This window comes from Pseudorca crassidens, chromosome 3, assembly GCF_039906515.1.
Source record: "Pseudorca crassidens isolate mPseCra1 chromosome 3, mPseCra1.hap1, whole genome shotgun sequence".
NCBI lineage: Eukaryota > Metazoa > Chordata > Mammalia > Artiodactyla > Delphinidae > Pseudorca > Pseudorca crassidens.
In genome coordinates, this window is record NC_090298.1 from 12,932,968 (window position 1) to 12,956,166 (window position 23,199).

General features: G+C 46.6%; 1 protein-coding gene across 2 annotated transcripts in view; it reads right to left on the reverse strand.

Annotated features, from left to right (window-relative positions):
- Nucleotides 1-23,199, reverse strand: part of ANKH (ANKH inorganic pyrophosphate transport regulator) — a 142,383-nt gene that overhangs the window by 35,774 nt on the left and 83,410 nt on the right. For both annotated transcript variants that reach the window (XM_067730404.1, XM_067730405.1), the window contains exons 3-8: nucleotides 19,608-19,726; nucleotides 16,266-16,349; nucleotides 9,347-9,517; nucleotides 6,998-7,132; nucleotides 4,787-4,879; nucleotides 1,046-1,141 (exon numbers count right to left, since the gene is read on the reverse strand). In XM_067730404.1, the coding sequence (XP_067586505.1) occupies nucleotides 1,046-1,141; nucleotides 4,787-4,879; nucleotides 6,998-7,132; nucleotides 9,347-9,517; nucleotides 16,266-16,349; nucleotides 19,608-19,726 (698 nt within the window). The remainder of the gene's footprint in view (nucleotides 1-1,045; nucleotides 1,142-4,786; nucleotides 4,880-6,997; nucleotides 7,133-9,346; nucleotides 9,518-16,265; nucleotides 16,350-19,607; nucleotides 19,727-23,199) is intronic.

A 23,199-nucleotide genomic window follows, 5' to 3' on the forward strand; every position in this document is an offset into this window, starting at 1 on the left:
TTATCTAGCTAAGTGGTTCTTGTGATAATGGCCAGAGGGACCCTGGTCAGTGTGTTCCTGTCATCACCATGTCCCCAAACCTCTTATTGCCTTACGTCCTCCTTATCAGTCATTCATGATGGAGCTGCACACACCCAGGCATTTCTGCTACATCCTTACACTGCACTATAAAAATGGAGAACTGCTACAGGACTTAATAGGACACATGTAGTCACAACAACAAACAAGGAACTGAGTTCAAAAGCCTCCTATTTCTTTTTATCCTCTTCTCATCTCCATCTTTAGAACCCAAAAGGCACAGTCTACGAGGTGAAGTTGATTATAAATGTTATTTTCTTATGACTGTTGATAAATGTCATAAACAACCTTAAATTATACACCACGTGCTTTGGATTACAGAGCAGGTAGGAATCTTTTCCCTGTTTTTTTGAACGTTATGTCTCTTACATTTGAATTACCCAGGGGAGTTGACAAAGGAAGGATGTGTGCTGTTTATTTAAGGCTGTGCAGAGTCACTGACAGGCCCTGCCAACAGTGAGGTGTTATCCACACTTGTTCACACCAGTATCCCTGAAGATGGCAGGGCTTGGGATCCAGTAGGTGCTTGACAAGCAAGTGCTGAATGATAAATAAATGGGGAGGATATATCAGCATGAACGTATGAGGAAAGGCACTTTTACCAGCGAAACAAACACCACCAATTAAATTTGGAAAAGGGACAGAGATGGTTATAGAGTTGACTCTGGGTATTTAAAAACGGGCTGGAAATTATTAGTAAGAGTATTAAAAATGAAAGGCAAAGCCTGCCTCTCTTCAGCACGTAAGAAGCCCTTAGAAACGCCAGAAGTTGACCTCTATTCTTAGACTCAACGCCCTCCTTGAACGACGATCGCTCATATTTTGAGATGAAAATGTCTCGAAGAGGCTGTTATCTAATCTAGCACAACATCGTATTATGGGCTACTGGGACTCTCCCTTGAAAATGGCGATTACCCCCCTTTCCAAAAACAAACACAGGTGGGGGCGGGGATGGGTCTCTCCTTACCGTCAGCGACAAGGCCATGCAGACGAACGTGAACTTCTTGATGTGTGCTGCAGTGACTGCGTTGCTCGTGCTCACCAGCTTATTGCTGGGGTTATTCTAGGGGGGCAAGAAAAGGCTCCACGTTATCCTTGGCTGACCACACGTGCACCTTACAGAGCATCTCGTTTCTGTTGTATTTGATGCGTCTCAAGTGTAGATGTCGAGTGACAGCTTGGCAGACAGCTGTCACTCTGAGTCTCTCTCAGACAACTGTCATGTTTCTGGACATGAATGCTAACCAGAGGGGGTTCTGGACTGAACGTCTGGCAGTGTCTCCTGAATGAGTCCCCTCTCCTGGGCGCTGGGTGCCCACCCAGCTAGGCCAGAGCCCCACCCCATCCTGCAGTTCCCGACTGCCCTGGAGCTCTGCAGACAGGCGTGGCATCTGGGCCCGTATTTGAGGGCACATGTCAAGGCCCTGTGAGGTGCGCGTTTGCTCTCCGAGATAAAGGACTGTGTGTCTCACCCATCTGTTTATTTTATTTTATTTTTTAAAGACCTTTTTTTTGATGTGGACCATTTTTTTAAAGTCGTTATTGAATCTGTTACAATATTGCTTCTTTTTTTTATGTTTTGGTTTTTTGGCAGCGAGGCGTGTGGGATCTTAGCTCCCCGACCAGGGATTGAACCCGTACCCCCTGCACTGGAAGGTGAAGTCTTAACCACTGGACCACCAGGGAAGTCCCTCACCCATCTCTTTAGCTCCTGCAACTTAGCACCATCTTTCTTGAGTAGAGAAGATGTTCAAACAGCCTTTGTTAGATTGAAATGTAAGCAAATGATGCAGACGGCCCAGAGGTCCTCTGACACGTGCCTGAGGGATTGCTGGGGCCATCCCAGGGTCACTGCTAGGCGTGCCCATCACCCAATCTAAACGAGCGTCCGGCCCTCAGCCTTGAAAGGCAGCAGAGGAAAAACAACGCCAGCCTCCTTACGGATCCCATTAGTCCCAGAGCCGACTCACAAAAACTAATAAGAACCTCCTGTATAAAAAAATAAATAAAATTCAAAAAAAGAAAAGAACAAATGGCGAGCCCCTGGCTCCCATATCCAGCCCAATGAAAGACACACAAGCAGAGGTGTTACAGGTCCCACTTGCAAAAGAGCTTTTGATGTTTGCTTCCCTTCAGAGGCTGAGGCAATCTCTCGAATCCCTTCCCCTTTATGCCACCTCTGGAGGGGTTGACATTTTCTTAACTCCGGTCTCTAAAGCACATCTGCTTTTCTGAAAAACAGCAGGTAGGATATCTCTCCATCTCCTCTCCCCCAAGGATCTGCGAGGGTGGTGCCCCGGTGGCCTGGGCGAGAAGGAGGCCAGGCCGGGAAGAATTAGGAACCTCCAAATGCACACGCCACCCATGGTGGCAGCCACGGGCCCCAGCTCCTTCAGGTGCGCTTTTATTTTTAAAATAGCAAATATTTCTGCAAGTACGGTTGGAATAAACTAGCACATATCATTAGATTAGCATCTGTGTCTCACCTTGTTTGCCCCATCTGCTCTTTCGCAGAAACATAGTCTTTTGCATATAATAACTGAACATTAGAGAGAATTTGGATGAGTGGAAAACTCTCCCAGCTCACTGTTTAGCTAGAAACAGCAGAAGTTATGCGAGAAATTTTAAATCTCTTATTCTGGAACGCACAAGGGGGCTAAGGATTTCAACTGTCAGTGCAGCAGATTCTGGAAGTCCACACAGAGGTGTCTTAAGATTCGGGTGAATAGACGGCATTCATGGGAATGGCTTGGAGTAGCGCAGTGGAATGCATGGCAACAATGGGGGAGGTTTCAAAAGGGTTCTGAGTAACTCCAGCATCTGGCTAGAGGTACGCTCCTCAAAAGAATTTTTTTATTTTTAGGAATAAAGACACAGACCTACTAGAAAATGGACTTGAGGATATGGGGAGGGGGAAGGGTAAGCTGTGACAAAGCGAGAGAGTGGCATGGACATATATACACTAGCAAATGTAAAATAGATAGCTAGTGGGAAGCAGCCGCGTAGCACAGAGAGATCAGCTCGGTGCTTTGTGACCACCTAGAGGGGTGGGATAGGGAGGATGGGAGGGAGGGAGACGCAAGAGGGAAGAGATATGGGAACATATGTATATGTATAACTGATTCACTTTGTTATAAAGCAGAAACTAACACACCACTGTAAAGCAATTATACTCCAATAAAGATGTAAAAAAAAAAAAATTTTTTTTGTAGTGCCTGACCTCTGTGATGGTGAATAAAACAATGCTTATCTTGGACGCTCTTAGTGGAACTGTATAGCGCTGTATTGTTAAGCTTTACTATTTCAATGTAGCCAAAAATAATTTCAGATGAGACACTCACAGCTATGAGGTTCTAACACTTTAGAACCTGCTACTGAGTTTTATTATATAATCTTATATTCCAAGAGCAAGATGACTTATATCCATTTTGGTTTCTGAGGACTTACTTCTATACACATGTTCCTTGACATGAAAACACTGATTTCTATCAATGGAGTGGATGAAACCCACTCAAACACAGCTCTCTCCTGCAAATGACTCAGGCCTTCGGAAGTCCACTCTCAAAGGCCTAGGAAGCAGGAATCAAAAGAATTTTTTCGGAAATGCTCTGCATCCTAACGTTGTGAATGAATGTTGGCAATCAGTGGAGGGTCCAGCTTACAGTTTACTGGGGAAGTTCCACACCCAGTAAAGAGTTCTGGGCCATAGCCTACCCTCTCTCACGTTAGGCTGCGTGGGGGCCATCCCTGAAGCACTTGGAGGTGAGTTGCTATTTGTGGGTGATTGACTATAGGTGTGGGAATAGAGGCACGTAATCAGCTGGGGACCCTGGTGAAGAGGCTTCCTCTCCTCACCTCCTAGGGCTCTTTATGGGATCACATGAAATGATATCAGCAATGGCTCTGAGCTAGTTCTATAGAAATTCAAGGCCAAACAGTTGCTATTAAGAGTACCAGTGGCAGGTTCTGTGCTTCTTTCCTATTTTTTATTTTAAAACATTGTACACTATCTTGCTGGGGGTCTGTTTTTCTACTTCTTTGTTTCAGGATACAAGTCTACAGGTTCAAATAATTAAGCTTTAATGAAACAGGCATTTCTCAAATGATCTGCAGGCAGGTCAGTCCTGACCTGGCCTCAGGTTACAGGTCTGAAGGCTTATGTGCCTTCCTGGGCTGTGTCAACAGCTGTGGAAGGACACAGTGGCCGTCACCAGAAGCTTCCAGCTGGAATAACTGCGCTGCATCCCAACCAGCCTGGACCCATGGCTGCTGCATGGACAACTTCGGTGTGCATGTACCCCAGCACCCTGCAAGACAGCCTTAAGCTTATGAACTTAAGCACAGAACTTCCTGTACCTTCACATCTGCTATAAAGTATCGGTTTAACTAAAAAACAACAAAAGAGAAATGAAATACAATATACTAAAATTTTTTGAGAGTATAATTTCCCTTTTGCAAATAATTTCTTGACAGGAATAACCTTGAAGTGAGTATCGGTTTGCAGAGGCATCATGGGAGCGGCATCAAGGCAAGTGTAAATTCGCCTCTGTTATTTTCTGAGTTTCCTCCGCCAGCCCCAAAGCCTCATTAATCTTGCAGAGCGAGGTGAGATTAGAAACATCACTGCGCCCGTCAACGGCAATCCCTGTCTATCAAACGCTAATTTTAAAGAGTGTGTTTCAGAAACCACGGCGCACGGGGTTCTCACCTTGTCAAAAGCAGGGTAGACAGCACGGATTTCCGTCAACCAGCCATATGGCATGTGACCCACGGGGTATGTGGCTGTCAAAATTGCCACGGCCTGCAAGAGGAAGAGCCGGCAGTTAGCAGGGCATCCGCAGAGCCTGTGTCCAGCCACTGCCTGCCGTCTGCCACGTGGCAGAGCAAGCCATCTCGGGTGTGGTCCCCACTGACAGGTCACTCCACCCTGGGTGACAGCAGGAGGAAGGGGCAGGGGCTCCCCTGCATCCCGGGAGCCAGCTGAGTGGACCCAGGGTGTGCACCTGAGACCAGGGGGATGAGTCTTGTTTTACATGAATCCAGTGAGGAAGGGGTCCCGATCACTGCCTGAGAAGCCAAGATTTCAACCCAGGTTCACCAAATTCTCACTGAGCTAAACCAAACCTTCTAGTCTAGCCCAATTCTTGAGTCTCCAAATGCGATTCTGAGCCCCACCCCTGCTCTCTGGAGACTCTGCACTTAGCGTCCACCGCTCTGCCTCCACGCCACCCCCCAGGGAAGCTGACGGTGTGCACTGGTCGATGGCTTTACGGTATCCTCCATCCAACTCAACTCACTTTCAATCTGTTCAGCCAGGAGAGCCCAATTTTGATGTTTAACTTAAGAAAACTAAATTAATACTTCTCATAGGAAGGCTCACAGGTTCTTCCATGAAAATGAGAGTTTCACTTCTTAGGTGAATGAAGAGGAAGAAAATTTAAAACAGAGCACCTAACCCTACACTTTTGGCAAAGTTCAACTCCCTCACTAGCTAGGACAGGAGGAATCAGGCTTCGTCTGTTCTAATGACCATAACAGTGATGCCAGGACCGTGAGCGAGGTGGGTCCCCAGCGGGTGAAGACACTGCTGTGAGGAGTGGGTGGTGGCATCAGGCGGCCCTGGATTCAAACCTCACTTCGTCACTTCCCAGCTGTGCGAAGCATGAACGCTCTCAGGCCCCGTTTCTGTTCCTCCGGCAGAACCATGAGAATAACGACACCCATCGTGCAGGGGTGTCGGGAGTCAGTGAAACGTCCATAAGTGCCGACATTATCAGAAGCAGACGATCAATTTATGTCAGTTCTGTCACCCTAATGCTAAGGTCTGTCTCTGTGCACTGAGGTCATTTAGAAATGGCTCAAGTGTATAATGTCTTGTTTTTCTTAGGGAAAGATGGAATTCTAGCACACAGGTGATGGGGGTCCCACACTTTTTACTGGGCAGCTGAAACTGAAGTATTGAAGTAAAAAAGCTGCTCTGTTACAGAAGCCAGCCCAGATGGCATTCACGATTCAACAGACAAAATCCAGGAACCAATGGAGACAAGGGAAAGCCTTCTGCTTGTGATTTATGTGCTGCTTGTTCCAAGCCAACATGAGTTGCTTCCCAGGACATGGAAACTGGCAGCAGCCCTCAGCCTGGAAACATGCTGACAGTGCATTCAAGGGCAGTGTGTAAACAGGAGGCTCTCATGGGTAGCCACCAGCCTTCCTGAAGGATCAGCAGTTCTTGAGACAATTAATTCTCCAGAGGGCAGCGGAGGAGGAAACAAATGAAGTCATTCTACTTGTTCATACCATACTTGAAAGATGGAAAGAAGTGGAGCTGCCAGTTTCCAGATCAGTTTCTTGAGTTGAGTAAATAATGGAGACCCTCCTTTGGAGGAGGGCAGATTGCCAGAGTACATAAAGCCACGGTAGGCTCGGTACAGGAGGTGGAGAAAGGACAGGTGAGACTAGGTGGGCCAAAACGGAGGCAGCAGCCCTTCACCCCCTGGTACTTTCACTTCCGCTGCTGCGCATGGCATATTTCGCTGTCCTCTGCAACTACTGTGAAGAGGTACCATGCTGACTCCATGGGAAAGTGGAGAGGCCGTTGAGTGGAGAGAGAAAATCTGGATTCTAACACTAGCCCAGCTTCTTGCTAGTTGTGTGTCCTTAATCTCGGTTTTCTCATGTGGTAAAAGAGAAGGACGAAGGAGATGTTTTCTCCCATACTCAGATAAATATAAAATCACATGATTCTAAGTCACTGATGGAGATCCTTATGGGTTCCTTGTGTGAAGGTGTCACATAATTTAATATCACAGAACTTCTTGAGCTCTCAAGAGGAATTGGAAACAAATTTGTAATCCACCTCCCCCGCACCCAGTTTTTACACGGCGACAGTGGGTACCCACATCCCCAGAAGCTGCCCTACCTCCGTAGCTGCAGAACTGCCACCAAGGTCCCGGGAAACAAAGAGGTTGACGATTGGCCTACTGATCCTCTGTGTAGCCAAGATGAGAGCCAAAGGCCACCAGAAGCTCAGCATCTTTCTTATTGTTGCATCTCCCTGCATCAAGAAAAGGGGATAAAAGTTCACTGAACTCTGGAAGCAGAATAGAAAAAAACAATTCAGAGTCAAAGCCTTTTCTTTCGATATCAATCATGAGTCAATTCACTATACTTAAAAATAATATAGAAAAAGCCTCGTAGACAAGCCAAGTTGAATTAAAGTAAAATGTACAGTCTTAATAGAAATGAACTCAGACAGCTGGCAAGCTACTGTGAAGTCAAAACACACATTGAAGCCTGATGGATCCAAACGCCTATTTTCCAAACAGGGCAACTTTAACCCAAGCAGAACCCAACTTCATAGCCCAAGAAACAGGCTGGAAATTAGTTTCTGTTTAAATTACCAAACTGACTGGCTAGAAGCCATGTCAGTAAGACGTAACTCTTAGAAGTAAAACATTGTTATACTTTATTTTGGAATCAGTCTGCTCACAAATGTGCCTAATTATTTGGGCACTATATAAATCTACTCAGAGGTTCCTATTTTCAAAGCTCTGACAGAAGTCATGTAAATGTTCAGAAGCACAAGCAAAACAAAAGCATGGTAACGAGAAGGCGACTTATTAAGAATTCTACAGCAAAGATGTGCGCCCCCTTTTTTTTTTTTTTTTTTTTTGCGGTACGCGGGCCTCTCACTGTTGTGGCCTCTCCCGTTGTGGAGCACAGGCTCCGGACGCGCAGGCTCAGCGGCCATGGCTCACGGGCCCAGCCGCTCCGCGGCATGTGGGACCTTCCCGGACCGGGGCACGAACCTGTGTCTCCTGCATCGGCAGGCGGACTTTCAACCACTGCGCCACCAGGGAAGCCCTAGATCTGATATTATTGATGGCCTGACCTCAGATCAAGGTGGGTGGTCAATACAATTACTGGTTTTTTGGTTATTTTTGGCTGCGTTGGGTATTTGTTGCTGTGCACGGGTTTTCTCTAGTTGTGGTGAGTGGGGGCTACTCTTCGTTGCAGTGCACGGGCTTCTCATTGCGGTGGCTTCTCTTTGTTGTGGAGCATGGGCTCTAGGCACGTGGGCTTCAGTAGCTGCGGCACACGGGCTCAGTACTTGTGGCTCGTGGGCTCTAGAGCGCAGGCTCAGTAGTTGTGGCACACGGGCTTAGTTGCTCCGCGGCATGTGGGATCTTCCCGGACCAGGGTTCGAACCCATGTCACCTGCATTGGCAGGTGGATTCTTAACCACTGCACCACCAGGGAAGTCCCGCAATTACTGTTTTGACATGACAAAAGTAACATGTGGTCAAAGGTGGGATCAAGGGGTGGAGTGTGGTAATTTATTCAGGGCCATATTTATATAAATATATATATAAAAATATATATATATATATATACATAATCATGCATATCTGCCTTATATCTAGATGGATACCAACCCAAATGATACCTAAGGATAGAGAAATTAGCAAACATATAAATCAGATACTGTTTATAATGATGATGAAAAGAACGCTTTGGTCACTTGTATAAGATTGTATCTTGCTTGTACCATATTCGCCTTTCGAGGCACAGGCCAAGCTCTGCCTCCATCAGGGGGGCTTTTTAGACCTCATCCCTATCTACCCTCTCTCAGCCTCCGTGAGAGAAGTTCTTGAACTCCCATTGCAGTCTCTGTACTTTCTTGGGTTCATGTCTGAATGTTGCTGCTGTGCTGGATAAGCCAAATGGGACGTAAAGCTGCTTGAGGCCAGAGACCGTATTTAAAAACTTCCTGTGTTGCCCTGTGGTACCTAAATACTCTGCTCCCTCCATAGAAGGCACCTGAATGAGTGATTGTGTTTGGCCAGTACAGAAAGTACAAACACAGCCTGGATCCCTGGTGTGAAATTAAAAATAATCAAATGTGAGTTCAGTGGTACCAGGGGTCCTAAAATCTCTGTCGAGAACAGAATGACTTCCTTTTGACAACAGAGAGTAAGGAGGACGTCAATGTTGTGTCTCCTCCTTGGCCTGACATGACTCACTGTGACTTGGTCTCCTCGTATGGAGGTAAGGAGGCTGGAGAGTGACCTCTAAGGACTCTTTCATCTCCAGAGTTCATCAGTTCTCCAACTGTCTTTCCCTGTGGACACTATGAAGCACTTGGCCTTGAGATATAACATCCCAGAGCATGTGGCTGTTACACTGATGTCTCGTTTCATACGTGTGGGGTGAAACTATATTCCACTTGGATGTACAGAGAGCATGTCCTCGAGGTCTAAGGACCTACCCCCAGCTCCGGTCCACTCCTGTCCGGGATGATGTCGTGGATGTTCTTGTAGTAGCCCAGGCACAGGGTGGTGCAGCGCACAAGGGCACCCATGTACAAGGATAGGATGGGGATGAGTAGAGGCTCTCTGCATTCCAGATGACTGTGAAGCAAAATGGCGACAAAAACGACCTGAGAGATGGGGAAACAAGAACAAGTCAGTAGGGAGAAGACGGAACCAATCAATGGAAGTGCGGCCCCACCTCTTGCACCCAGGTGAGATGTATCTCTGAGCGAAAACCTTGACACTGATGAGAAGGAGAACAGAAACTGTATTGGGCTACAGCTCAATACTGCTCTCGGAGAATTCAGGGTCATGCATTTGGGATTCACTGGAAGAGCACACGATCATTCTGTTATATTCATCATTAAGATTCTTTTAAGGCAACTGCACATCTGGTTAAGGTTATCGATTAAAAAAAGTCTAGAAACTTTGGATTCCCTGACCCCAAAGGATGCAGAAGAGCTTTGCCCTATCGATGTACACATGTAATCCACACCAGAGGACCTAAGTGACCTTCCACAAAGGATAGAACAGTGACCAATAATGGTACACAGAAAAATGGACATTAACATTTATAACATGGAATCCACTAAAAATGCTGCAAAAGCACCAACGTTAATTATTATAAAACAAGATAATTAAAATTTAAGATATTAACTTACAAAAGTGGCAAAGGTCAAAGAATACAAAGTCAAGAGGGATTGAAATAATAGTAAAGTGTCAATCTCTATTGAACAGTACAGGCTCTAAAGCAAATTTATCAATGTATTTAACCCCCCATCCTGCAGAAATCAGAGAATCAGCCCCGCCTCTGTCCAGAGTCCTTCCTGGGATTCACATGTTTGGAAGACCACTGAGGCGTACTGAGTGCACAAATAGGGTAATGGGAGAGGGGAGAGATTGTCTGGGCTACATCAATTTTTTTTTTGTTGTTTGTTTAAAAAAATTATTTGTTTAATTTATTTTGAAGAGGAACACAGTGATTAAATATCAAGATTTATAAAAAGTCTACCTAGTACCTTTGAACCCCATCCATCCATTTTCTATCCACTACAGCAATGAATCTGTTTGATTATTTTCAGGAATAATATTCTAAATATTTACCAACAGACTGAACAACTGAACAGAACAGACAACGGGCCTGGCTGTTATGGTAAGAACCAGCTGAATATCAGCCCTGTATTAGTTTTGTATTTGTCCTTAGAGAATTTTGTTAAGTAGTATCCATTTTTCCCCTCCTTCTTTTAGTTATTTATTTATTTTTCATTTTTAAATTTGGGGGGGGGGGTACATCAATCTTAGTAGCCAAATATCCAGGGAATGATAGGCTTGTGAAATCTACCACCACTAAATGATCCTGACCGAAGGAGGCGTACGCGGATCACTGCATTCTCAAGAAATCAGTGATGACACGAAGTTAAAAAAGAAGCTGGAGAACGAGCACAGTTCATCAAATGAGTGCGTTCAGTTGCCACAGGGGACAGAGAAAGGCAGGGTAATCCAGAGAAACTCTTCTGAACGAGATAATAGTATGAGACGTTGGAGGAGGTTTGCTGGTAGCACAAACTGACACTTGTGCCCGGGTTGCTGCTCTCAAACCGGTAAACGGGACAGAGAGGCCCTTAGGCGGATGCAGGGGACAGAGCTACCGCTTGGCTGCGTGGACATGACCAGGCTGCCCAGAGCATGGGCGCGTGAGTGTCCACTCAGGCTCATGATCACACACTCACATTCACTTTCACCGAGGATACAGTGGAGCTCATTGATGGAAATAAAGATGCCCGTGACTGTCTCCATGCCTGTTGCTTCCCAGTGGAACAAATGTACCGTATTAACTGAGGGATGCAAAGACCAGCTGGGGGAAACCTGGTGAAGGATCCATTGTGTTTGGAACAGAAGATTGCGTTCTGTAATGTGGCCAAGATGCCCATTTATTTCTCTAACTAATCAGAGGCCTTAAGGGGCCCTAATATGCAAACAGACTAGTCTGTCTGCCGCAAGCTTAAGATTCGACATACACAGACCTACAGTGTAAACGAAGATGGTCATGTTTAGAGACTGAAAACACACTGGAGGAAAAATGGATATGTGAAGACCAACCCCTCCTCTGCCCAGTCCAGAAAGGCTCCCGGTGACGCCATCAGGATGGCCATGCAAGATGAGTAGGACCAAGGAAGGGGATCTGGAAGTGAAGAAGGGAGGGGGAGGTGTGGAGATGACAGGAAAGTGGCCCGAGGAGCACAGCAGGCTGGAGTGTGGCAGAGGGCGGGCAGGAGGCATTGGGCCGGTAGCGATCAAGGCCGAAGTGAAGATTTTCTCAGCCTCCCTCATGTCGTTAATAGCTTGATGGCAGATGGTCCAACACATACCATACATCTTACACCTTCGCTGGGCTGTATCATTTATGAACTTAAGATAACACCTGGGCCTTTTGCAATTCAATCCAGAATTAAGATTTTTGATTCTGATACCATCATCAAAACCTTGTCGGACTATTTTCTGCAGGTAACGTACTGCCTCGGTGGCGAGGATTTTCCCAGGGAAAGCCTGCTACGTGCTGGCCCCGTCCTGGGTGCTGGGGATTCAATGATCGATAAGATTGTCCCAGGCTCTGTTCTCCTGGAGCTGACAGCCTAGTGGGGAAGGCAGAGATGGTAATCAACCTGTGAAAAGGCCTGTGAAGGACAGAGGGCGGTGGTGCTGGGAGAGCCAGGCTGTGGGGTGAGGGAGGGCGCCCACGTGGGGTGCAACTGAGCCGAGACCCAATGCCTTGGCAGGAGCCGGCAGGGGCCGACAGGAGCCAGGGTTAGGTGGGGCAAGCCGAGGCAGGGCATCTCCTTCCGGGCAGAAGCCAGGCAAAGCCCCCAGCGGGAGGCAGCTCGGCCACACTGAATTGGTCACAAGGGAGGACCAGTGGCTGGAGGGTAGAGAGCAAGGGGACAAGAGGAGAGTGACGGGGCTGGGGAAGAAGCAGAGCCTGTGGGGTTTCAGCACCTCGTAGACCATGATCAGGATTTTGGCTTTTTATCTCAAGGACACCAGGAGGTGATTCTAAAGCAGGTTCTAGGCAGGGGGTGAGATGGCCAGCATTTCACTGAGAATAGATCCCTGTGGCCGCAGTGGGGAAGGACGGAGGAGAGCCAGAGCAGAGGGGCAGGCCCGAGTCAGGAGGCATCGCTGAGAGTTCAGGTGGGAGGGGTGATCCCTCAGACCAGGGCGAGGGCAGCCGAGATGGGGAGAAGAGGGCAGATAAAGAAACATCTAGGATTAAAAATTTTAGACGGATGGTCCTGAAGAGGGACGCTCCTAGGGTGGCTCCCAGGTGTCTGAGCTGATGGTAGGGGCACAGATTCATTCAAAACCACCATCATCAAGATCATGAAGAGTATGAACTGAGGCTTACGATGCCTCTGAAGGATGTGAGTGGAAATAGCATAGAGATATCTAGATGGCTTGTCTAGAGCTCAGAGGAGAGGGCCTGGCCGCAGATATTTATCTGGTGATCATCAATCTTGTTACAGATGGTTTAAACGTAGGGCATGCAGTAGATTCTTCACGAATAGAATACACAGTAAGGAGAGAGATGGATCTGAGGAACATTTACACATCAGTAGATGAGCTCGGCCACCAGAAGTCGGAGAAAAACCAGGACGTGGTGGTGTGAGAGCCAATGGGAAGGGATGTTTCATGGACGAAGGCGCAGTCAACAGAGTGAAGAGTTGCTGAGACATCCATGAGGTCAACAAAAAGTGCCCGCTGGATTCAGTGGCAAGAGGGTCACTAGTGAGAACAGTGTGGGCGAAGTGATGGGAGTGGAGGTCAGCGTGGGGTAGGTAAAAGGAAGAAAGAGAAGTGCAAAAGTGGAGACAGTGAGAGGAAACTGGCCTTCCAAAAGGTGTGGCTGGGAAGTAATAGAGGATTGTAGCTAGAGACATACATGAGAAAAAGCCTCTTGTTGCTGTCGCTATGGTGTTAAGATGGCAGATGTCTGAGCATGTTTCCATGTCAAAGAGAAATGATCCAGGGGAGAGAGAAGGAGTCACTGATAACCAATCAAATAAGGTTCCTGAGAAAGCAGGACAGGATAGGCTTCAAGGCACAGGAGGAAGAAGTGGCCTTGGACAGAGGAGGGACACCTCCTCTCCTGGAATGGGAGAGGGAACGGAGATGAGGCAAGGGTCTGAAAGTAGGCATGTGGGTTTAAATTTCTCAGTGAGGTAGGCAATGAGGTCACCTGCCAGGGAGAGTGAAGTGGGCGGAGACCCTCTGACATGGTTACCAGAGTCCGCAGAGGTGAGTGATGAGAGGATGAATCTATACTTTGATCAGTTTGTCCCACTGTGTAACTTTTTGCTGGAGTGCTTGCTACCTGGGTGCAGGTGGTGCAAGGTGCACACCATTGGGTGGTTCAGGACGGGGATTTTGCCCGAAGGCTGAGATGGAAAGGCAGGAGACAAAGGGACCTAGAGTAGTGCAGCCAGATTACTCAGCTGGGATCCTGGGATCCCATCCCTGGGATCTCAGCTGACTTCAGAAGGCCAGGGCTGATGACAGCACAAAGGGGAAAGGACTAGAGGTCCCACTGAGGCCCAACACCCCATGAGAATCCTCATTTGATACTGAGCAAGCTAAGAAAGTCTAGATGATCACAAAATAAATAAAAAACATATGACTATTACAATAATGATGACACAGAAAAGCATGGCATGTTGGAACCAAAGCAAGAGGGTTTTTTTGTATTATGATGGGAAATTAATTAGCTTAGTAAAGGTTTTCAAACTGGGAGTTGCCACTGAAATTCAAGGCATTATAAACTCTTTTCATTTTATCGTTGGTGATTGTTACTCCCTATCTATCTATGCCGAGGTGGTATTTCAAAGGACTTTGCCTAGGATCTATTTATTCATTACCAAGTCTGGTAATTAACAAATGCTTACAAGTAATGAGAGGACTGAAGCTGGGGGGTGGGAGGGGAAGCAGAAGACTTAAGAACAAACATTGAATTTATTCCCCCAACCAAATTGTGGCAGGAACTCCAACTATAAGGTTTAAAACAGAAACTTCACCAGGAAAAGCCCAAGGCCAGATGGCACCTGAATCCAGCTTCCATCGCCCCTACCAACCAGTTATGTTTATTCCGAGCTTTTGAGCCCTCCCAACAGGCAGCGGCCAGGACCAGGTTTAAAATTAAGAAGGAAGGGCTTCCCTGGTGGCGCAGTGGTTGGGGGTCCGCCTGCCGATGCAGGGGACACGGGTTCGTGCCCCGGTCCGGGAGGACCCCACATGCCGCGGAGCGGCTGGGCCCGTGAGCCACGGCCGCTGAGCCTGCCGTGTCCGGTGCCTGTGCTCCGCAACGGGAGAGGCCACAACAGCGAGAGGCCCGCGTACCGCAAAAAAAAAAAAAAAAAAAAAAAATTAAGAAGGAAAATGGCTGTGGGGGCACTGGCAAAGAATTTTTCAGGGATGTGATTTCTTTCTCTATTTTGAGATAACACATCTACAAATGCTCACTGAGTTGCTGATGCTAATGCTAAAAATAAGAGCTGTTTCCTTAATTTCAAATTAAGTGATTAGAGTGAACAAGGCAGTTTAGTTCATCCCTCAGAGGATGAATTAAAAGTGAGACCAGGCCAAAAAATCTCTAATAACTCACCAAGAAAATTAACAAAGATATATCAAAGAATGACGTTAGCTAGTATTCACGCTTGTGCGCGTGCACACACACACACAAAATAATGTTAGCAGGAAGTAATTTAAATTACTTTTAATAGTGATCCATGGAGTAAATGCAATTAATTTGGAAATCTAATTCTTGGTCTTTAGGGAGGTACTAACAGTTGAACAGTAGATTATTTCAAAAAGGTGGCTGAAAGACTAGTGTGTACAAAAGGCAAAAACCAGAAAGAAATGTGTGGACATGTTCATAGAATGGAACTAAGAATTGGGAAGGGAGTTTAGAAATCAGTCCACCTCCTTCTCCGTGAAGAATTCGTTCTCCAAACCCCTGACTGGAGGAACTAAGTCTAACGTACAGACTATGGGAATTAAATCTAATTTGCTGCTAAAATTTTTCATGATATCTTTGGAGGAAGAAGACAGGAAGGAGAATGGAAACCAGGGCTGGTGCCAGACCTCAGGGAACTGGACAGAAGTATAATGTTCTCAGACGAAGCCGACTTCCTGATTCTTTCCAAATGTGGGAGAATGATGCATGAGTGGCAGCCCCAGGTGACAACAACATTTAAGAATAATACCTAGGGCTTCCCTGGTGGTGCAGTGGTTGAGAGTCCGCCTGCTGATGCAGGGGACATGGGTTCGTGTCCCGGTCCGGGAATATCCCACATGCCGCGGAGCGGCTGGGCCCGTGAGCCATGGCCACTGAGCCTGTGCATCTGGAGCCTGTGCTCCACAACGGGAGAGGCCACAACAGTGAGAGGCTCGCATACGGCAAAAAAAAAAATTAAAAAAAAATATAAAAAAATAAAGAATAATTCCTAGGAGCATTCTCTAGAAACTAGCATCTAGTGACTCAGCCACACAGAGGTCCATGTGTGCACAGTGACCCTGTGACCACCCACTAGCTTTGACTTCAGAGTCATTTCACGTGCAAGTGCCTTAACAATAAAGGGCAAAACCTCTGATAGTAAATTTAAATTCCTACAACACCCATTCCTGCAAGATCCTACACGCTTGTATCTTGGGGGGGGGGTTCCATTTGCTCATTCACTTAACAAGCATTTATGGAAGTTCACGTTTGTTTTGAGTAATGCAGGGACGCTCGCGGAGCGGATAGTTGTAAATGAGGCAGCAGCCGGTTCTGTCCGTCACCTGAAAGGGGCTCTGAGCAGCTCTGATGGACACACGGATCACATTTACCTGAGCTATGACGTCTGAGATTGAGGCACATCCGACCAGGAAACTGTATTTGTGTTTTAAGAGAATGCCAGCATGGGTCCATGCCTGCCAGGAAGGAGAGAACAGGGTATGAGATACACCTGTGGGATTAGGTTATTTCTGGTCATTATGAGTCCCTGGGCATTCCTGAAACAGAATAGAAACGCACCCCCCAACCTTAGTAGCACAGGTTTCATAAATCTTTGATTGGTAAAATGACTGTAACTTAGCCTGGCGGCTAGGACCACGTGAGACTTAAGTGGAACCAATGACTGCACAGTGTGTATTTGGTACCAGTTCTATGCAGACTAGTGTACTGGTTTGTGTGTCTGGCAGGAAACCTGGCTGAATACCAGGAATGGGGGGCCAGTGGGAGTCACAAAGCACAGCATTCTCCATCTGTGAAGCACGTTCTAATGAGGGCTCTAAACTGGATCTGAGTTACTACCGTCATTGCAGGCACTCACTGACTGATCAGGTTCTACTGTTTCCTTCTCTTTAAGTTTGGGCGGGATCCGACCTGTCACTTCGTGCCTTTGAGGAAAATTAAGAGGAAAGTCCTCCAAGGGTTACAGACAGTGAAAGTTCCAGGGGATGGCAGGTTTGGAGAAGGTTTGAAGTTCAAAGTAGGATCCGCTTAAGCATCATCCTTCTAACCAGTAAAGGCTGACCTGAACTGACAAAGAAATAACATTTCACGTGAGCTAAACATAATCAGACAAGTCTGATTTATTTCCTAGGTCTGTGTCAAGACTTTATAGCCGCTGCTACATCTACTTCCTCCTCAGCTGGTAGGGCCAAAGGTGCTAAATGGGAAAAGAAACGCAAGGCGTAGATAACATTTGCAAATTGTGGCTTGTAGGCTACCTTTGTTGACCAAAAGCTGTCTGGACGATAAGCTTTGTGATTTGCAAATATTATCTCTCCAACAAATACATCAGGGCCATGCTGCAAGGTGTGTGCGTGTGTGCGTGTGCGTGTGTGCGTGTGTGTGTGTGTGTGTGTGTGTGTGTGTGTGTGTTTGGGGTGGTATGTATTATTTTGGTTTTTATTAGCAATCTCTTACTACTGGGCCTTTTGGGGGAGTTGAGAGATGAAACATGGAAGAAAAGGGTGTCCATCACAGATGTGCTGGGGTTAGACTGAGCTTTGGAAACTTCCGTGGCCAATAAACAAAGAAGGGAAGTGGAACACAGGGCACTGAAGAGTCTGTGAGTCACTTTTAGTCCTGAGTTCCCCGAGTTCACTGTATAATTGTGTTTACACAGTCCCAGTACAGACAGGAGGGCAGGCATTAGAGCAGAATCATGGACTCTGCTGAAGAAGCTGGGCTTTTACTCTCTTAGGTTGTGAAAAAGGTCACTCCATTCAATTCTCTCACTGCTTTGAAAGCACTGTGGTACCACCTCAGTCCAGCCTGGGCCCTGTGGGGAATCCGGTTCTACACACTCCAAACCCTTGGCTGTTTTCTTTTAGGGTAGGGGGTATGGGAGCAGGGGGTATGCATCAACTACCAGAGTAAACACACCTGGTGATAAGCAAGAAAAAGAAAATCCAGGTACAAGTGTCCCAGGGGCCAAATTCTCCACCTAAAGTGATGTCACGACAACTAAAAATCAGGACCTCCGGTGGAAACTAAGGGTTTAATATCTAAGGCTCCCTGGCCCACCAGTAGGAAGCTGTCAGACTCAAGAAGGCTGCCCCCGTAACCCTGCTACAGGCACATTAAGACTTCTGATGACATCTGAGAGGATGGACCACGTACATTTTTACATTGCATCATTCCTCTGAGGACGGGGGGCTAATGCCATACCTCAATACCTCCATTCATCTCACACGTCTAATGTATATAGAACTGGAGGTAAGGAGTGGTAGAAAAACCTATATAGACTATCATATGTTAAAGTCTCCTTCCAAGGGTAATTTAAAATGGAGCCCAAAGAAAAGGTTTATTTTCTAGCATTAGACATTGTTGGAAATATAGAAATATACATATTTGGCTAAGTCTCTTTTATATCTATAACATAGATGAATAGGAAAAAAGCATTCTCTGAGAACTCTTCAGTATCAGAACAAAGAATTTAATCTATGGAAGTCAGCCACCCTTAGCTAATCTAGCAAAGCTGGCTATTGAAGTAATAAAATCCTATCAGTATATTCAAGCGAGTCTTATTCTAAAAAGCTTTGGGTGCTTATACCACACAAGTGGTAAGTTTATCTGAAAGCTATTCTGATCCCTTGATCCTGAATATATCAGAAAGGAATTTATATTTGAATCAATTTTTCAAACAAGCTCTCTTGCCTACTGCCAGAACTTGTGGCAAATATAGATAATTCTCATAAAATAAACTGAAAAGATGGACTGGTTAAAAGTCAGTGGTCAGATGGAGCCCTTCTGCACTGCCGGCGGGGACGTAAAATGGTGCAGCTGCTGCTGAACTCAGTATGACAGGTCCTCAAAACATTAAAAACAGAATTACCATATGATCCAGCAATTCCACTTCTGGGTATATACCCAAAAGAATTAAAGCAAGGACTCAAAGGGCTATTGGCTCACTCATGTTCACAGTGGCATTATTCATAGTAGCCAAAAGGTGGCAGTAACCCCGGTGTGTCCACTGATGGATGAAAGGGTAAACCAATGTGGCTTTTACACATACAAGGAATACTATTCAGCCTTAAAAAGAGGGACATTCTGACACATGCTGCATACGACATGCACGAACCTTGAAGACATTCTGCTAAGTGAAATAAGCCCGTCACAAAAAGACAAATATTGTAGGATTCCACTCACGAGGTACCGAGAACAGTCAAGTTCATAGAGACAGAAGTAGAGTGCTGGGAGCCAGGGGCTAGGGTAGGGGGTGGGAGTTAGTGTTCAATGGGGCAGAGACTCAGCTGGGAAGATGGAGAGGGCCGAGGGTGGATGGCGGTGATGGGAGCACCATGATGTGAATGCACCTAATGCCACTGAAGTGGGCGCTTCAAAATGGTTAAGATGGGAAGTTTTATGTTATATGTATATTATCACAATCGGAAAAAAATGTGGTGGGCAGTGAAGACAGCCTCGGATGTGTTGGTCATTTTCTGGGGGGAATAAGTGGATCCATTTCTGGGGCTGGGGGAGGGGAGGGTGGGGAGGCAGTGTTTAATGGGAACAGAGTCAGTATCCCAAGATGAAAAGAGTTCTGAAGAGTCACGGCAATGTGAATATACTCCATGCCATTGAACTGTATACATAAAAATGGTTAAGATGGTGAAGTTTAGGCTATGTATTTTTTACCGTAAGTTTTTTAAACAGTGCCAACGATCTTCTCTACTCACCATTGCATCCATAAAAGGGAAGGCAGCAAGATACAGGAAGGCCCTTCTCGTTTTGTTCCCCACTGACTCATCCACATGGTGCAATTTATTGATGATGTAGTAGCCTAAGTCACTATATGCTGCAGAAGGTAAAACAAAACAAAACAGAACATGGCAATATTTAGAAAACATTATCCTCATAAGCTTTTTATCTCAAAAGTTTTTTTTTAAATAAATGTATTTATCTTATTTTATTTATTTTTGGCTGCGTTGGGTCTTTGTTGATGCCCGCGGGTTTTTCTCTAGTTGCGGTGAGCGGGGGCTACTCCTCGGTGCGGTGCACGGGCCTCTCATTGCGGTGGCTTCTCCTGCTGCGGAGCACGGGCTCTAGGCGTGCAGGCTTCAGTAGTTGTGGCATGCGGGCTCAGTAGTTGTGGCTCATGGGCTCAGCAGTTGTGGCTCATGGGCTCTAGAGCGCAGGCTCAGTAGTTGTGGCACACAGGCTTAGTTGCTCCGTGGCATGCGGGATCTTCCCAGACCAGGGCTCGAACCCATGTCCCCTGCATTGGCAGGCGGATTCTTAATCACTGTGCCACCAGGGAAGCCCTCAAAAGTTTAAAAACAATTTTAAATATAATATTTGGGTTTTGGTACAAAAATTACAAAATTCAGATGAGCAAAAAGAAGAAAATCATCTACAGTCTCATTCATCCCTCTGCCCAGAAGGGGTCACAGTTGAAACTCTAGGTTCTAATTGCCCAGTTCTTTTACAGGTGTGTGTGGTGGATTATGCGTGAGTGTTTTAACATAACAATGGGATAACATACCTTTCAATAAAAATGTTAAAGCTAGCTTTTCACTGTTTGTCATTCCTTTTGTATCATTTTTTTGGGAGGAGGGTGGTAACTGTGGGTATAGTCTCCCCAGTGGAAAAATGCTATCTCTGTGCTTTCCAAGTCCCTCCAACATGAGGACCTGTGACCAGTGTGTGACTGGAACATAATGGGCCTTAACCAACACAGGCTGAATGAATGTGTTGGTGCCAAAGGGAGAGAAAGGAAGAAAGAGAAAGGTCTCCTAGTGTCTGCTAGGCGTTCTGGCAGACATTGTTAGTAAAGGTTAAATACAATATTCAGCTATTTGCTACCTCATTGATGCAATGTTTAGACTATATAGGAAAACAATGATCTTTGTGTTTTCATAGTGCTCTAATAGTAGTGTTCCCGCTGTGTTCATTCTTTTGTAAATATGAATATCCATGTACTTGACAACTGCAGCAGAGGCTTTGAAATCAGAAAGGAGATAAAATTTAGTGTCTCACTTTGTGAAATAGTAAGAGTCCCTTCCCCCATCTCAAAGTTTGGGGGACGACTTATTACCATATAAACTGGTAAAAAGAAATAATCTTCCATCCTCTGTCGGGATTAGTCTGGAATTATGGGGATGTTGGATTAAGTGTGCTCTTCAGGATGATATCCAAGTTATTTAAATGTCTATAAGTAGAAATCTCAGCGAGGGTAGAGGTACAAGTAAGTGATTTCAAGGGGTAGGGGGCTGGAATGGCTAAGACATCCAGCATGCAATGCTGGTGGGACAGGCAAATGCAGGCGAGGAGGGCCCGGTCCTCCCAGGAAGGGCAGAGGTGGAAACCAAGAGGCGAGCTGCCAGGTGAGCCCAGGTGGCAGGTGTGGAGCGTGGCGGGACCAGCAAAACCACTGAGGCAGCAAGAAGAGAAATCCAGGAGGGAGGGTGGCACTTGGCAGAAAGAGAAAAGACTGGGGAAATGGGATTAGTTACGGCCAGGGACAAGGAAGGCAGCTGTGATGTCCTGCTTGGATCAGAAGGCACGTGGGTGACCTGATCCTGGAAAGCAGGAGGAAGCCCTCCAGCCCGACTTGGCAGCGAGGTGAGAAGTGCATTCAGACCTGAGATTAGCTGGTGAAACACAAAGCCGGGATAAAGATGTTGCTGGACCACACACACAGCTTACTTTGGGTGCCGAGATTTGGAAATCGTGGCTGCTGTTGATTTGTACACTCCTTTTCATTCAGTCAAGTTCACTGCGCTGAGACCTGCGCAGAGATGGTCCTGACCCGGCCCACCCCACTGCCCCTCCCAGCAGAGACCGCCGGCAATAGTAAAGGCGGCCACGCTGGGCGAGCAGAGCAATGCCAAGTGCACGAGCCCGGGGCTGGCTCTGAAGAGCTCAGGAACTAACATTCCCTGGTAAAGGTTAGCGCCAATACAAACGCCAGCTGACTGGACTGGACTGGATGGCTAACGCTGGGCCCTTGAGATTAGAAAAGGCTGAGATCTGGAGGGCAATGTATGGGTTGACCTGTGTCCCCGCACAATTCATCTGCTGAGTCCTTAGTCCCCAGGACCTCAGAAGGTGACCTTATTTGACAACCAGGTCATGGCAGGTATAATTAGCTGAGATGGGGTCACACTGGAGAAGAGTGGGCTCTTGGTGTCCTTCTCAAAAGGGGGAATTTGGACACAGAGATAGACACGCACAAGGAGAAGCCCATGAAAACATGAAGGCAGAGATCGGGGAGATGCTTCCACAAGCCAAGGGACAGCGCACGTTGCAAACCACTGGAAGCTGGAGAGGGGCCTGGGACAGACTCTCCGTCACGGCCTCAGACGGAACCAACCTCACTGCCACCACCTCGACCTTCCAGCCTCCAGACCGTGACACCACACACTTCTGCTGTCTGTGTTGCTCTGTTAGGACAGACCTAGCAAACTCATACAGGTGGCTTCTAGGAAGGGGAGAATTATTTTCCTGTGAGTCTCTGGGGTAATGGCAGGAAAAGAAGGGACGTGTGAATTTGAACAGCTGAGAGCAGGGCGTGCAGTTTGCTCATGTGGCCTGAGTGTATAGGGATCAGTATAAATAAGCTTCTCTACTTCTGTGAATATACCTAAGTGTACCAACTTATTACACTATTTTAACTAAAACATCAAAAACAGTGCCTTTATGTAGAGCAATGAAGAGCGGACATCTGAAGTTTAACAGGGTCTGAAGGACTGCTGGGTGCTGAGCTCGACCAAGCCTCTGACTCTGCCAGGATGTTTCCCCCCCCCACCCCCTGCTTTGTTCAGTCTGCAGCTCCAGGGTCCCCAGGTGCCAGGGGTACTTTGAGACCAATGGGCCCAAGGATGCTTTTGCTTCTTTTTACTTCTTGTCCTCCTTTAGCTACCAGAGAAAAACTTTGGAGGCCAAGGGAAGAAGCTTTCTTCCCGTCTTTCTTCCTTCCTTTTACTCCTCCCATATGTAGTAGAAGAAGAGTCTGGTTATAACTACGAAGGTTGTTTCCACCCTGTGAGCTGGGAGAGTAAAATCCCAGCGGCTGTTTTCCACCCAGTATCGCCTCACCCTCCCCTCCCGTGTCCCAGAGCTGTTTCTGGCTGGAGGTACAGGCTGGGGGTAATTTGTTTAAAGCACTTTGCATAGAGTCTATAATTACCAGGCTAGCTGCCTTAATGACATTTAGTAACCTTCAACTTCTATAAGCTGCCTTACCAAGACTCTTCTGAAATAGCTTAGAGTCCTTATGAAAAGTAGGACATTAGAAAGAAAAATTAAGCAAGGTTTTTGAATAGATGT